Genomic DNA, 15,998 nt, shown 5'->3' on the forward strand with positions numbered 1-15,998 from the left:
TGGTACATGTTGGTAACACACAGGGTGTTGGTGCTCCTTTATGGTGCGGCATTTCTCTGAGAGGAAACTTTGTCACAAAAGTAATTTCTTTAATGGAATTTTTTTTTCACGGTTCCTGTCTCTTTGCTATAGCTGTTTTATCACTCAGCATTTTCAACCTGTGTTTGGCTTGTGAGTAGGTATCACTTTGTTTTAAGCATTCATGTACTACACAAATTAAATTCTGTTTTGCAACTGAGTGGTTGACCAAATCGTACACGTGAATATACAAGACAGGGACTAACATTTTCAACTGAGTGGTTGACCAAATCGTACACCTACACACTGTCTGGTGTTCTTAGTACAAACCTGCATGCAACAGGACTAAAGAAGTGAGTGCACACAGGGCATAGTGTGTAGCTCTGATGCACTGTGGTTTAATAATAAACCTACACATCTTGTATCTGCAGCAGAGCAGCGTGGGCTCCAGCCGCTGCAATAGCACTTCACCTAGATCACGCTAACATAACCTTTGATGAGAGAAACACGTACACAAAAATAATGCACAGAAGTACCTGTGTACACACAAAGTATTTACTGTACATGTGCTGGATGAACAGAGCATGGCAATATGTCTGCTTGCATGCTCTGGAGTAATTTTTGTCTATGTGGAATAAAATGTTTTTTCCTGCCTCAGAAAAAAAAAAGTGAAACGAGAGGGGCTAAAAAGGGAACTGGCATGTGGTTCACACGTTGGGGATTTCTCCTCATTGCCTTCTCAAACGTCAGGAGCTGCTGAAGCTCATCTGACCTCTTTGCGAACTGGGTTGGGCTTCCTCTCAGGTGGTACTGAACTGAACCACAGCAGCAGCCTTCAAAAACCCTTGTTTAGGTTGCTGTCATCGTGTTGCTTGACAATCAGGCCTAAACATGCAGGTAGTCAATAAATATATGTTGAGTTTCCAGAGCAAAAGAAGGGCTCTTACATTTTAAACCCCAAAGGCTCTGCAGTTTGTTTTAAGTGATAATCTGAAATAGGGCATCAGTGCTTCTTAGCAGGCAGCTTGTAAAGTCCTGTCCTCTCATTATCAGAAGAATGCAGTAATTTTTGAGATAAAATATAACCACTGACTCTGTGGGTTGTTGTGAAATGTCATCGTTAGCAGTTGTAACTTTTGTACGTGTTTCTCTGTGTATTTTGTCTTAGATTATATTTATATATGACTAGAGCTTTCAAATGACACATGACATTAGTTTCTGTCTAGAACATCACTTCTGTGCCCTATATGCTTATTTATATTTTTGCTTAGATTGAAATAAGAACGGCAATATTTATCCATATGGTATATATGAGGCTACAGCCAGCAGCTGGTTAGGTCAGCTTGGCACAAAGACTAGATAACCCCCTTTATCACCACCACTGACGTTTTACCCTTCAGTTTTGTATATATTAAACAAATGAGACCTAATGTGTCAGTTAATGAACTTTGGAGGTAATGGTGAGCAGACTTTGTTACATTCGGGCAGGGCTGTTTCCAGTTAACTAATTGTGAGCATTTGATGTTTTCCTGGTCTTCTTTGATTATAAATTGATTTGGTTTTGGACTGTTGGTTGGAAAAAAAAACAGGCAATTGTGGGAAATGTTACTAACTTCTAATATTTTAGAAACTAGGGTAACCGAGAGAGTAACCTTGAGATGACTGAATATTGAAAACTGTAAATTGCAGCCCTAAATTATAATACCATACTAGAACATCATAATGGCAGTTGAATGATGTTGAATAATGTTTCACTAATTGTTTTGACACTGGACCTGTCATTGTTGGTGTATTCATTAACCAACACAGTGTACACATCTGCAGGTCACAAGATGCCAGTGAACTGCTACATGAGGATCTGGTTATGGTGAGAAAAAAGAAAATCCTGCTTCTTACCTACAGTTTATACTCTTCTGCTACAATTAATAACATCTTAACAATGGATTTAATTTTAAAGCTTTAGCTGTCTATTGCACTTTAATGCTAAATTTGTCATGAGCATTAGAAGACACTTTTTTAAAAACTGTTATGCCACTGTCTTTTGGGAAACATCTCTTGCTGATAACTTATAACAAAAGGACGATGTAAAACACATTACACATGTATGACCCCCTCCCCCCAAAAACACAAAACAAACAACAACAAAAAAAAACATAAGTTGATAGCATTAGAAAAAGAAACCACTAACTGGAGTTGGTGTTTAGCTCTTTAGCACACAAATGTCAGGCACTGACACATGGAGATACTTTGCTACTGTTTAACACAGAACATTGTCTTTAATGCGTGTCTGGCTGAATAAAGGTGGAGCAACGGGTGGAACCGGCCAAGAAGGCAGCTCAGGTCCTTCACAAGAAGCTGCAGGGCTGCATGCAGAGTCAGATGGGGCTGGAGGCCGAGAAACGAATGGTACTCAGACTGCTACATCCACCAGACGTGTGACAACATTTGATTGGTTGCTGAAAGGTGTGACATGGGCTTGTCTCTCCACAGAAAAAGCTCCCTCTGATGCTGCTGTCTCTCAGCATGGCAGACAGCCTCAGAGACTTCGACGCAGAGTCCTCTATCAGGTGACAGGTTTGATCTATGCTTCCTTCCCTCCGTGCTCTTCACCTGAACTCTTGACTGACAGCCACAACTGCTTTCATGTGAAATGCTTATGACTCCAGTTTGGAGGGTTTAAGGTTTTCAGTTCTGGATGAAAGAGAAAGAGAAAGAAAAGCCCACATGCACATTATAGAGCTTATTTATAGTTATAGTATATAGAAACTGAAGATATAGACATGAATAATAAATAGATGAGTTGTGTGTGTGTGTGGGGGGGTGCAGGAAGGTGCTGGAGATGTGCTGCTTCATGGAGAAGATGTTGGCCAGCATACTGGCAGACTATGAGGTGAAAGTGGAGAAGGAAGTCTTGGAGCCACTCAACAAGCTCAGTGAGGTGAAAATGGCTCCTGCTGCATGTCTTTGAATATGATATACAGTGGCTTCCTAAAGTGTTCAGGCTGCTTTTTGCACACTATTGTGCTGTAGATTTAATTTTAAATGGACAGGCCACCTGGGGTTTGCCAAACAGCATTTATATGATTCTGTGGGCAGCAGGACAAAGATTTCTTTTAGCGTTATATACTTTAATTTGTTAAAATCACAGTGTATTCAGACCCTTTGCTGTGGCTCTCCAAACTGTCATCAGATGTGTCCTGATTGGTTTAATTAATTTGAGTGGAGCTAACCTGTAGCAAACTGAATTGATTGGGCAATTTGGAAACACACACGTAAGGTCCCACAGTTTGCTCTGTATGCCAGGACAAAACCAAGCCTTGAAGTTAGCAATAGATCAGGAAAGGAGAACAAACCCATTTCTAAAGCTCTACATGTTCCCAGAAGCACAGTGGCCTCGATCATTAAGTGGAAGAAGTTTGGAACCACCAGGACTCTTCATAAAGGTGGTCATCCAGTTAAACTGATTAATCAAACAAAAAGGGTCTTGGTCAGGGAGTTGACCAAGAACTGGACAGTCACTCTAACATAACTTGCACACAAAGTGTGCAAAAAGGAACCAGCCGGGGTCAAAACAATACGATTCAAACTACAGCAGCCCTACTATGAGCTCTCTTATACTGTACAGTCCCAGATATTTTAGGCAAATGTACCATTTTATGGTATGGTTTTATGTTGGGTTACATTATATTATCTATTCCCAGTTTATGTTAATATGTAAATATACAAGATGCATATGTTTAAATTCCTGTGTAATTTCTGCCCCCGTTTGTCTGAATAAATCCACAGACAAAAAGCTAAATAGAAATAAAATGACAGATTAAATAATAGACACAATACTTGAAATTAAATAGCTCACAGACAGGAGCAAGTAGTGTTTTCCCCAAGAGGATTATTTTTTATTTTCTTATTTTCCTTTAAGGATGATTTGCCAGAGATTCTCAGGAACAAGAAGCAGTTTACAAAGCTCACTACTGACTGGAACAATGCAAAGATCAGGTGAGTTATACAGCCTCAGTCTCAGACATCTACTCAGCAGGCGCAGTAACTAATTACACATTATATTGTGTGTGTGTGTGTGTGTGTGTGTGTGTGTGTGCGCACATGGGCAGGAGCCAGGCCAGCACTGGTCCACAGGCAAAGCAGGACGGGCTTAGGGAGGAAATGGAAGAAGCTTGGAAAAAGCTGGAGAGCATCAAGGTGCAGGACCAGTGTTTCCTTTTCCAACCCGCTGCAGTGTCACAGCCACCTGTGTGAAATCAGTGGTGTAGTCTTGGCCTTGACCTGTTTTCTGTCTCTGTAGGACCAGTACTCTGCTGATCTTTATCACTTTGCTACCAAAGAAGAGGACTATGCTAGTTACTTCATTCGTGTGAGTTGCAGTTGCACTTTCGAAATGTATGAACAAAAAATTACACAGCAGGTTTCACAGAATGTCTACACACAGCTGTAGTATAACAGGACTGTTTTTAATACCTACTACTTCTCTCTATCTAATTATAGCTTCTTGAGCTACAAGCAGAATACCACAAATTATCACATGAGTTCCTGGACAAAAATATCAGTGAACTTAAAGAGAATCACAATCACAAAGGTGAATTTAGTTTGCACCAGTCTGTGCATTTATTTGCTGTAAAACATCTCCATGTGTTCTTACTTTGTTTGGTGTCTGATTGTTTCAGAGTCAGGGCTAAGCCTCTCTAACCGGAAGGTCTACGGGGTGCCCCTGCTCTCTCATCTGTCTCAGAGCAGCAGAAAAATCGCTGCACCCATCCAGGAGTGTATTGACATGCTGCTAAGAACGGGCATGAACGAGGAGGTAGGGCTGATGGGAGGAGACTGGCAGGTTTACAGTGACAATCACTTGGGTATGGAGGGAAAATTCAGCTAAGCAGTATTTGTTTCTTTTACCTTAGTTCCTCTAAAAGCTCGTATGCACCAGCCCAGCATTCAGCTTTGTTTTACATGAGTCCAACCTGCAGACAACATGAAGATCTAACACTTTTTCATTCTAGCATTGAGGTTCTGTGAGGCTGTACTGTGAGCTAAATACTAATCTTAGAATGCTAACATACAATGACAATACTAACATGCCCATGTGAAGCAGGTAAAGGCCTTACCTTGGTGTTGTAGTTTGTTAGCACTGCTAATTAACCCTAAACACAAAGTACAGCTGAGGTTGATGAGAACATTATTAGTTTGCAGGTATTTTGGAGACTGTGAATATCTGCACAAAATATTCCATCTAAATATTGTTGGACCAGTGTTGTTTACTGACTGACCAACACTGCAGCTCCAGAAGCATATAGTATTGCTAAAATTAATCACGGCAGTTTGGACTCATGGAACTGTAGGTGCTTGTCAAACACTGCAGTAAATCTAAGGATTTATTGAAGAAATGGGAAAACTCAGTTTGTCTTGGGTCGTGTGTATACAGTAATCAGTGGAGGGAGTAACAGATTAGGCCTCTCTTCTTCAGGAATATGAAGGATGTGCAGCTGGTAAAGCAAATTAAGCTCTTTTTGTGTGCATTATTTGCAGACTATTAATGGGATATGTCTGACACAAGCTCAGCTTTGTTTGCATTTGGCCATGATGAAAATCCTTACAAGACCTGGCCTTATTTAATAGACTTAATCTTGGCACGACTGGTCTTGAGTGCAGTGTTACAGATATCCAGCTCCCCCACTTCATCACTCTTCTTCTTCTCTTTGTCTCATTCCTCACTGCTGTTCAGGGCCTGTTTCGTTTGGCAGCGGCAGCCTCTGTGGTGAAGAGGCTGAAGACTTGTTTGGATCAAGGAACAGTCGACCACAGCGAGTTCAGCATGGACCCTCACGCTGTGGCTGGTAGGGATGTATCCACTTCTTTTTTCCTTATATTTCTACCTGGTGGAGGTAAAGTTTCTGTGATGTATGCTCTTCCTTATCTGTTCAGCCGATGTGACTTTCATTGCTCATTTAAATTACCCAGTTCCTCTTAATTCAGCTTCCAGTAATGTAAAATACATCACTTCCCATGCACTGGAGAATTTGTAGGAGAAATAAAATCTTTCATGAGTCAGATGTACCAAAATCACTATTTTTATTACAGTTAGATGTGACCATTATTATAGATCAATAAATATTATTTATCTAACAATATAAAAATGCACAGTACTGTAATTCATTAACTGATTATTTAAACACAATTGTGATTATGGACATTCATCTCTGATGATGTTACGACAGGAGCGTTGAAGTGTTACCTGCGAGAACTTCCTGAACCTCTAATGACCTTTGAACTCTACAATGACTGGTTTAAAGCAGCAGCGTGAGTATATTAATTACACTCGATATACAATATTTCTAATGATTTCTGCGGTTCCAAGTCAGTTTCTTGAGTTTGAGCTCTACCTTTGCAGGGAAAAAGACTTGTCAGAGAAGCTGGAGCAGTTCAGAGCACTACTGAATAAACTGCCACCTGAAAACTACAACAACCTCAGGTGTGTACTCGTTATGTGCATTCTTTTCCCCCAGTGATCACGTGATCAAACATCTTTGTGTTCCATTTCAGGGTCAAAGCATTTTCTTATGTCAACTTGAACACACTGCATTTTTAATCATGCTAGCAGCATGGTTCTGAGGATGGCAGTGTCACTCTTGATTGATCCACCACTTTGGTCCAGATTGAAATACCTTAACAATATTGTACAGACTTTGGTGAACTTTAGTCTTAGCGAAGTTAAGTGTTTAATGCCATTGTCATTAGCAAATGTTAGCAGCTATGTAGCTAGCACACCTAACAAAGATGAGGAACAGGAACATGATACCTGCTAAATGTCAATGTTAGCAACATTGTGATCATAAGCACGTTAACACACAAAACACACTGTTGAAAGTCATCACATTTGGATGTCTCAGTTTCCACCTGTCTGCAATAATTTGTCATCCAGTGCACACTCTTTTACTGCTAACATGCTGCTGACCTGATAGGTCCCATACATCCCTTTTTATTTGTTCATACTTTTATATTGACTTATACAATTTTGTGTTATGTAAATAATGTGTCTTTTAAGCCAAGAGCTTGTTAGACCCCCTGGACAATAACAATGTACCTGTGTAATCTTCTCTGGCGTCCTGCGTCTCCTTTCTCCACCCACTCTACTTTGTTTCATCCTCTTTCTCCTTTTCAGGTACCTGGTCCAGTTCTTGTCTCGGTTGTCTGAGCAGCAGGCTGTAAACAAGATGACACCCAGTAACATTGCCATTGTCTTGGGGCCCAACCTGCTCTGGCCACAGGCTGAAGGGTACATATTACAATGGCTATTTTTCTGCCTTTATTCTGTTACTGTCATCGATCATTCATTCATGTTCCCATCCTGCTTGCTCATCTGCTTACATCTGCTTTGTGTCTTCAGGGAAGCTGCTCTGTTCGACATGGCATCAGCTTCTTCAGTCCAGGTGGTCACTGTGATTGAGCCTCTTATTCAGAACAGCTCCAGCCTCTTCCCTGAAGGTATAAAACCCTCATGTACTGTATGTCCTTTACTTCAGGTCTAGTAGACAAGCCAACAGTTCCTTATCTGTTATCTAAATTAAAATGATTCTCAAACTTTTCATTGCTTATTGTGACTAATCTGTTGCTGACTGTTGTGTAGCTGGAAAACATCCTTGAGAGCATGTTGCCTATGCTATGAACACAGGCAACTGTGGGCAGCTGCACCATAGCTGCATATTTTACAGGGTTTTTAATATGGTAACGCAGCACCCGCTCTAGAAACCACTAATCTAAACAGCTTTATTTAAGGTAAACCTGAAAATAAGTGCACCCACTGCACAGGAAATGTTAAAAGCTACTGCAAGAGCAGCAGGTCAGTGTTGAACTACGATGTCTGCCTGTAAACTGTGAACGGCTGTAATATGACTTTTCCAAATACATTTAGTTTACAAGTTTAAAACTTGTATGATGATTAACTGCTTGTATTTCTGAAACAACCGGGCTTCTTGTTGAGTCACAGAATTTCCAGATCTTAGCCATCAACTAGGTGCAATGTTATTGTTACCGATGGAAGTTATGACCAGGATGAAAGCAAACAAACCGAACAGTTTTATTATCTTCAATTATATGGTAAAGGGCTGTCTCTATTGCTTTGTTTTGTTCAGCTGTAGCCTTTGAGATCCCAGACGAACCTGAGCTCCCAGATGTGACCCCCGTTGCTCAGTCGCTGGTCTCAGTAAAGGACAAACTGAGCCGAACAGTCTCCTCTTCATCTTCAGCCTCCTCCTGCTCCTCCTATCATACCGCTCTTTCCAAGGCAAACAGGTAGTGCTCACAGTGCAGCCTTAAAGATGGTTAAAGATGGTTCAGGTTTGCACATCAGTGCTTCCAAGTGGCAGCATGAGGTAGCAGTCTGGAAAAGTTAGACTAAGGTATTCATCTTTATCTTTTTCTGTTCATCAGCACAGCCTCTCAGGACAGTGCCGGCTTCCTAGTGAAATCTGGTTCTGTGAGCCGCAGTGGCACCACCACCTGGATCAGCCCTGCATCTGAGATGGCAGCACCAGCACACCCAAGCACATCAACCAGCTTGTCCTCCATCAGTCCCAGTCCTGTTGAGGTTTCTACTTCTTGCATCTCGACAGCAACTCAGAACCCGTTCCCGCCTCCGAAAGCAACAGGAACGGTGCCAAACCAGGGTCCCATACACAGGCAGTGCTCGGATCAGGGCCAGCTGGAGCCAATTTTGGAGGCACCTCCACACTCTCCCACGGCATCAGTGACGATCAACACACCATTTAAATGTGAGTCACAGTCCTCTGAGCCCAGGGGCTATCCCAGAGTGCATTCAAACAAATGCAGTCTGGAATAAAGTATTTGAAATCTGGAACACTTTCACCAATGTTTTATGTAATTGAGCCATGTGAGAGCCATGCTGTTTCAAAGCCAAATAACACTTAACCACAGCAAGAAATTAAAACCTCAACATATGGGTGTGTTCCCATATCAGTTGTTGGCATTTTTAGTAGTCACACGGGCGCTGCAGATTTTTAGGGCTCACAAAAACAAAAAGTCAGAATGATGCAGAAGAAACAAAGTTTTGAACTTTTATATTTCAGTCCTTTGTACAGGTCAAGCTCCAAAATCATGGGAGGCTATGTTTCCCCATTTAGAAAGCTCATTTCAGAGCCACAGAAAACGTTATACAGCACTTCTCTCAGGTTGAGTAGTACTTCTTATGTCAAGTAAAGCATTCTGTAGGTGTAAAATTAGTGGAGTGTCCCAAAATGCCTTGTCCTACTGCAGCAGCAGCCCCTTCGTTGCTTGTTGTTTTAGGGTTGAGGGCAGGCAGGTCCCTTTATTTTTGTCTCTATCTATTGTATAAAACCTTTATGGATTCTTTGCTTCTGTTTCCTCTCGCAAAGCCAAAGTGGCGGCTTGTTGGTGAAAGTTGACAAAGAGAAAATAAATCTACTGCTCCTGTTGTAACAAATAGGAAGTACACAGGAAACAGGAAGACTCACACCATTGACCAAAATATCTGCCTTTATGGTAACACATCATCTCTCATGCTGTTGTAACTGGCTCACAGCTAAGTTAGAGGCTGAAATAATTTCCCTTAAGTCATCTCAGCCTGATATAGACTTATTTAAATGTACTGTTCCTGATATTGTATTAAGTACTTCCTCAGTGACTTTACTGTTATTTATTGTGATATTTTGTAATATACTCTAAACTACAACATTGCAGTTTGTCTTTCAGGTTTACTTTCCTTACAAAATAGAATTTCAATGCACTGTGGCCACATGTGGCGGGTTTGGGATAATCCTGCTAAATGAATGTAATGCAGCAGTCGTAGAGTAATAAAATATCATCTGTTACACGACTGTCTTTGAAAACCTAGCTAGCACCATATGCTACTGGTCACAACAGACCAATTAGAGCGGTTTTATTACATCGGGATCTTTCATTTGTAAGACTAAATGTTGCTTTACATTTTTACCATCAAGCATGTACACGGTAGTAGACAGTCTTCATTTTCAGTTACACAAATAATATCTATATTCTACTGTCTTTCATCACAGTCTTCTTCTTTCTCTGATCGCTCTTAAGTAAGTTCCTTATATTTCCACTTTCTTTTTTTTTTTCTTGTAAAGCAAAAAGATGCTTCATCCCCAGCAAAGCTAAGGAGCAGGTGATAGTTCAGTACACCAACCCGAGAGTCCCGGGACCTCCCAAGCTCCATCCCCCTCCTCCCCCACCCACAGTCCCAGTTGCTGTGGACACCAGGACCCAGCCGACACCCGCACCGCGAACATCCACTCACAGAAAGCCTCCGCCAAAAAAGCCTGGAGTCAAAGCCCCAAAATGTCCTCCACCACTTCCTCCACCATCACATGCAAAAGAAGTTCCTGGTTAGTCACAAGCAGCTGCAAATTACCCTTAGATACATTTGTATTGTTCAGTATAGTCAAACTGTGCTATTCCATGCCTTCCACAATTTATTTTGAGTTGAAGTTTTGCAGCATGATGTACTTTTTCTGGTCTAATTGTGTTTTTCATAACCAATATCATTTATTTATTTGTTAGTGAAGCCCTATATTTCCTCAAATGCAACATGTGCAAAAAAGGCTTTTTTTGGTATTTAAAAAACACAACACAATAAATTAATCCACTTTGCCAAACACATTTTAGGGTGGATTTTATGATAAGTCTACACAAGAGTAGTATTCATGTAAGCTAATTAAGTATGAAAAAATTACTGTGAACCTTGAGGCTGAAGTGGAATTTGACTTCAAGTGATACTTCACCCAAAGTTTGTCCTTCACAGAGGACAGCGGCCGTGGTAGAAGTGAATCAGATGCAACAGATTCCAATAAAGACTTTGTTTCAACTGGTTTTCAGGATTTTGGGTGGAATGTCACTTTAAACTGACCTTAGATGTTAAACATGAACCTTTATGCAAATAAAAGGATATTCAACCTAATTAAAAACATCTTTATTTTAACTTTTTATCATTGTAGTATATAATTGGTGTTGACTGCAACATATGGATGTGAATTGCATTATGTACTGCTGGTGCTCATGCTCTACATACTGTATGTATAGGGGGTCAGTTGATATCTTCGTGTACAGTTGTGTAAAAGGACACAAATGTTCATTCTTTTATAAAAAGCAATATAGAAGTTGGAGTCAGAGGGTGCACTGAGTATCTGTGTAGAAGGTCTGCAGCATCAAGTGAACAATTACACAATACAGTTCAGGCTTTAGTTGCATCTAGCAAACACTAGTATTAACTTGTCATATTTTATCAGTTTAATAACAGATGTCTCTGGTTTATTTTAAAACTGATGCTGACGCTGCAAATGTCTCATTAATTCTCTTCCCCTTTTCTTTCTTGGTAGTGTATTCCTGAGTAAAAACTTGACAAGAAATTGTGAAATTAAGCCTGTTTTTCTCCACTTCCTGTCTGTGTTTTGGTTATTGACCAGGACTTAAAAGGATGTGTAACTTATACTTTGAGTAATGTTGGCATTTTCTTTGTGATGCCTGCAATCTTGACCACATTCTCTTCACTGCCCACATCTCTCCTTTGCTTCAGTCTTTTTTTTTTAAGTCATGATCTTTGGACCAAACAGCAGTCTCCATTTCTGTGTGCCAAGCTTCTAAACTTGCATTAAGTCTTTCACTCCTTTCAGATACATTCAGCAGCAGATTTGCATCAAAGCTGTACATCCTTGAAGCATGATTGTATAAAGGTAAAGGATCCAATATAAAGTATACTTGATTCATGTTGTAGTTTCACTGTCACCCTGTCAACAGAGCCAGCCTCGTTGACCATAAGAGATTTAAGGTGATTGGTAATACAGAGCTATCATACATTAGATAAAGACAGTTTTAATTTAGTGAGACAATATCTCTGCTTTGCTCAGCTCAGACTTTGATTTCATCTTCATCATCCATGTAGCTGTAGGACATCTTCTTGGGCTGGCTGATCATCATCTCTGAATCTGCAGCCTCCATCCTGCTCTGTGCATACAGGCTGACACCATAGTGGCGTGCGAGCACATCTGTAGCGCTCTGGAACCGCTCGCTCTCCATTGCTATCCCCAGCCTCTCTTGCTCAGGTGACCCCATCACCACATCAGGCACTTTGACAGAAAGCCCACCTCTGTTCATGCTTCTCTGCTCCTCTTGCCAGTCGGCCCCATATGGGCTTGTCCTGCCCCCACAGTCCTCCCTCAGCAGCGAATCCACGTATGAGATGGTAGCTGAGTCCATCTCCGACCCCTCATGAGTAAGCTCGCACGCCAACTCCGGCTCCTTTCCCTCCCAGGCATGGACATCAATCAGGCCAAACACCTCACTCATGAGGGAGGGGCCGAGGTCAAAGTTAAAGGCGTCCAGGGACGTCAGGGAGGGGAGGGAGTCGGAGTAGGCAGTGGGTTTGGGGTCAGAGGCCACGATGGAGGTGGAGCAAGTGGAAAGGATGGCATCAGTGGGATCGGTTAGAGAGCCTCGGTGGATGTTGGGGGAACAGGAAGTGGGGAGGGAGATGGAGGGCTGTTGACGCTCAGAGCGGGAGAGACGAGGCAGAGTGACAAAACCAGACTCCAGGCCTGAGAAGCAGACACAGGCGTTAATGTATGAAATTCAGTGGGAGGTGTTATGTACTTTTTTGACTGTATTGTAGTTTTCAAAGAAATAGTTCAACTTCTTGGGAAATTAGCTTTTTTGTTGTCTTACTAAGTATTAGATGAGACAACTCATGCCTGCAAGGTAAATATGAAACTACAGCCAGTAGCTTTCATATTTAGCTTAGCATAAAGACTGGAAACAGGGAATGAGCTAGCCTGCCTTTGTCCAGAGTTAACAAAACCCACCTACCAGCACATCTAAAGCTATAAATATAAGAAAGGCAAGCTGTAGTTTTACTGGGATTCAGCAAGAAAAGAACTAAGTACATTTACAAAAAGTATTCACGATGCCAAAAAATGTATTTGATTCCAGTAGGGGGCGATGTAAACCCATCTGAGAACATCCTGATCTGATGGTGACTAGCGCGGCAAGAAGCGGCTTTGCTCTGTGACTCTGCCAGATCACTTAACAAGCCCCACATTAACACTCTGCCGCCTTCATGACCCAAACGGGTAAATTACCACAGCACTTCTCAATGCCAGCTGTAAAAGGCAGAGAGTCTGGTGGTTTTTCATACCAGCCAAGAGTCTGATGCCTTTCTTACTCTATTTAACCAGAGGGTAAGAAAGAATTCCTTAGTGAGAACAGTTTATGGAGCATTTGGTGGAATGAAAATCTGTCACATTTGTGTATCATAATGCTTAATTACTGGGAATAAAGAAGTTTCAGTTATCACTAAAAAGCAAGCTGGGTATTATGAGCTTGCTGACAATTTGATAGAAAATGTCTTTAATGTCTTTTCCACATGAGAACACATAGAATTAAAATGTATTCTCTTATGCTTACCTGATCCAAAATGTAATTAACCAGGAAATACCAAAACTCAGTCAAGTATTCATAGTTTGACATTTTGGAAAATACTGTGTCATATGTATATTTGATTTCTTACTGAGAGAAGATCAGTATAACTCCTGTATCTGTACACTAACAAGGTCAGTTTAGCTTATAAAGAGTGAAACTGAGGATAAATGGTTAACTTGGCTTTCTCTAAAGTTAATGAAATTTACCTACCAGCAGCTTTAAAGTCCAATATTTAAAAGGTTACATCTTGGTTGAATAAATCCTGACAAAAACAGAAATCTAAAAATGACAAGTGATGGTCTGACATGGGACAGAACTAGGCTAGCTGTTTCCCATTCCCAACACTTATGCCCGGCTAATGTTTCATAGCTGAGTGGTACCAGTCTTCCCATACAGACATAAGTATAGCTACCAAAATGCTGAACTGTTTCTGGAGCTGTCATGTCTGGATAAGAAGAGAATTTACAAGCTCAAAAAATGTACTTTCTTCTGTGTAGCATTTTGGTCTTACATTACGCACTTCAGACACGTGTAAGGGCGAGGTGAGCTTGCGTGAGCCACTGAGCATGGTGTTAGTATGGGCCACTCAAACAGCCTGTCAGACAGCTTGCTGCCAGCTCTGTCTGAATCTCTGCGTTGTCATTGTGAGCACTGCTGATTATGAACCAAGGTGGTTCATAAGGACATCTGGGGCAAGTCTGTCCCCACAGTGCTGGGCAGAAATGATGGATTAGTCTCATGCAGCTCCACAGATTTTTGCCACTTCTGTCCAGTTTCCAACTCATTTGCCTTTTGCTCATGTGTTTTGCTTTATTTTGCAATTGTGACATTCAATTTAAATGGAAACCTCTCCCCTAATCCTAAGGACAATTTGGGGATTTGGTGGTGTACTTTGCTTAATCTTTTAATAACTGGGTAAAAATAGGTGAAATGACATCAAGAAATTTCCACTAAAAATATGTTGGACTGTTTCAGCAATCCCAATTTTGTATAACTTTGAGTAACAACAAGAAATCAGATTTTCTGGCCACTTAGCTGCATCATCAACACTATAACACTGACATATACAGTATTATGTCATGCAGGTGAAGAAGACGTTTTAGCCAACTTTAACCACATCCAGCAGAGTGTTTGGGTCACCTAGCAAATGTAAGTTCAATATTCACTCTCTCCTAGTTCTGTTTTCACCACACTCACCATATGAGCTTTTTTTCTCCTCTAGTGTACTTGGAGAACTGGGGAACAGCACTTTGGTGGTGGGACTCCCATTAGGCATATCTACATCCAGCCTGGGGAGGGAGATGGCATTCTTGATGATGGGAGAAATGGTGGGAGGTGGCGGCGACAGATCCTTGGATCCTTCTCTTGTTCGATTGTCCGAGCCCCTTCTGATTTGACGGAGCGTCCTGGAAAAGAACGCTCCGATCTTGTTGTCGGGACTGGAGACAGAATCCGTTTCCCCGCTATTCCCGTTGGCTGTCCCACCGTGGTTGCTGAGGAAAGAGGTGTCCCCGAACACATCACCACCGCGGCCCACGTGCATAGTGTGCCGGAAGTCTCCCAGAGGAGGGCTGATCATTTCCGCTGTAAGGTCGGCTTTAAAGCGTCGCTTGCTGTGGGAGTGTGAGACCAGACCTTTCAGGCCTGACAGCTTCTCCTGAAGATTCATGCTCACAAGAGGTGACTGGCTAAATAGGTCTTGAAAATCCACCTGAAACAATGTCTTGAATTCCCTTTAATCCAACTATATGGCAACCATGAACTACAAAGTTCAACTTATCTTCTTTTAGATTTATACAAAAATCGCTGACAGCTCAGCAGTCAAAAGTATGGACCTAGAAAACAGCTCGGAGACGTTATTCCAAAATTCTGAAGCCGTGTAATTTTGAAAGATGGAAAACTGAACTCCAGGCCTGCAGTTACAAATTGTTCACTGGAATATTATCTCTGTTTATCATGTGCAGGCCAAACTCTGTCCTGCTCTTTGTAGCTTGTTGTTATGCATGGCTGGCTGTATTAAACAGATATAAATTGAGAAGAACACTATGCAGTCGTGTTCCTGGAGGCAGCTGGGCCAGCTGGAGTGTGGTCAGGTTGCCTGGCTTGCTTTGGGCTTTGGCTTGGTTGACATCAGCTCAGAAATAGGTCTGGGTCCAGCTGCAAATGGTTCTGCGGTGGCACCGTGGAGCCATCTATTGAGAGGAAAAACAGGAAAAAACATTTATGTTTAAAATATAGACAGGGATGTATTTGATTTTGAGGGATGTTGAGAGATGTGGATAACATTTACATTTTTTTCTGTGGAAGTTGAGATCCAGTGAGAGACCACTCTGCTTTCCTATTCTGAATGCTGTATGTACTTGTAAAGTAACCTCACTGCATTTGGACAGAGCTGCCTTTCCGCAGGTTTTTTGGATTCCGCGTTCCAAAGGTCCGCTGGTCTGGAACCATCTAAATTTAGACCGCAGTCACTCCTCTGTGCAACCAACCAAAGTCTGCCTCTT

At 41.5% G+C, this 15,998-nt stretch overlaps 2 protein-coding genes across 5 annotated transcripts in view; one reads left to right on the forward strand and one right to left on the reverse strand.

Moving 5' to 3' along the window:
* The window catches only part of sh3bp1 (SH3-domain binding protein 1), a 13,806-nt gene extending 2,042 nt beyond the window's left edge, over positions 1-11,764 (forward strand). The window contains exons 3-19 of the mRNA XM_020620362.1: positions 1,843-1,885; positions 2,320-2,424; positions 2,509-2,585; positions 2,845-2,956; positions 3,938-4,014; positions 4,128-4,215; positions 4,319-4,387; positions 4,519-4,609; positions 4,698-4,834; positions 5,753-5,864; positions 6,246-6,327; positions 6,419-6,499; positions 7,190-7,303; positions 7,415-7,512; positions 8,160-8,319; positions 8,458-8,798; positions 10,152-11,764. Of these exons, the coding sequence (XP_020476018.1) occupies positions 1,843-1,885; positions 2,320-2,424; positions 2,509-2,585; positions 2,845-2,956; positions 3,938-4,014; positions 4,128-4,215; positions 4,319-4,387; positions 4,519-4,609; positions 4,698-4,834; positions 5,753-5,864; positions 6,246-6,327; positions 6,419-6,499; positions 7,190-7,303; positions 7,415-7,512; positions 8,160-8,319; positions 8,458-8,798; positions 10,152-10,414 (2,050 nt within the window). The 3' untranslated portion in view covers positions 10,415-11,764. The remainder of the gene's footprint in view (positions 1-1,842; positions 1,886-2,319; positions 2,425-2,508; positions 2,586-2,844; positions 2,957-3,937; positions 4,015-4,127; positions 4,216-4,318; positions 4,388-4,518; positions 4,610-4,697; positions 4,835-5,752; positions 5,865-6,245; positions 6,328-6,418; positions 6,500-7,189; positions 7,304-7,414; positions 7,513-8,159; positions 8,320-8,457; positions 8,799-10,151) is intronic.
* The window catches only part of cdc42ep1a (CDC42 effector protein (Rho GTPase binding) 1a), a 13,508-nt gene continuing 7,946 nt past the window's right edge, over positions 10,437-15,998 (reverse strand). For 3 of the 4 annotated variants that reach the window (XM_020620364.1, XM_020620366.1, XM_020620363.1), the window contains 2 exons: positions 14,692-15,686; positions 10,437-12,614 (listed from right to left, as the gene is read on the reverse strand). In XM_020620364.1, the coding sequence (XP_020476020.1) occupies positions 11,929-12,614; positions 14,692-15,163 (1,158 nt within the window). In that variant the 5' untranslated portion in view covers positions 15,164-15,686 and the 3' untranslated portion in view covers positions 10,437-11,928. Of the gene's footprint in view, positions 12,615-14,691; positions 15,687-15,784; positions 15,991-15,998 lie in introns of those variants that run through there. The other variant, XM_020620365.1, reaches the window with a different exon arrangement.

Source organism: Monopterus albus, unplaced genomic scaffold (assembly GCF_001952655.1).
Source record: "Monopterus albus unplaced genomic scaffold, M_albus_1.0 scaffold236.1, whole genome shotgun sequence".
NCBI lineage: Eukaryota > Metazoa > Chordata > Actinopteri > Synbranchiformes > Synbranchidae > Monopterus > Monopterus albus.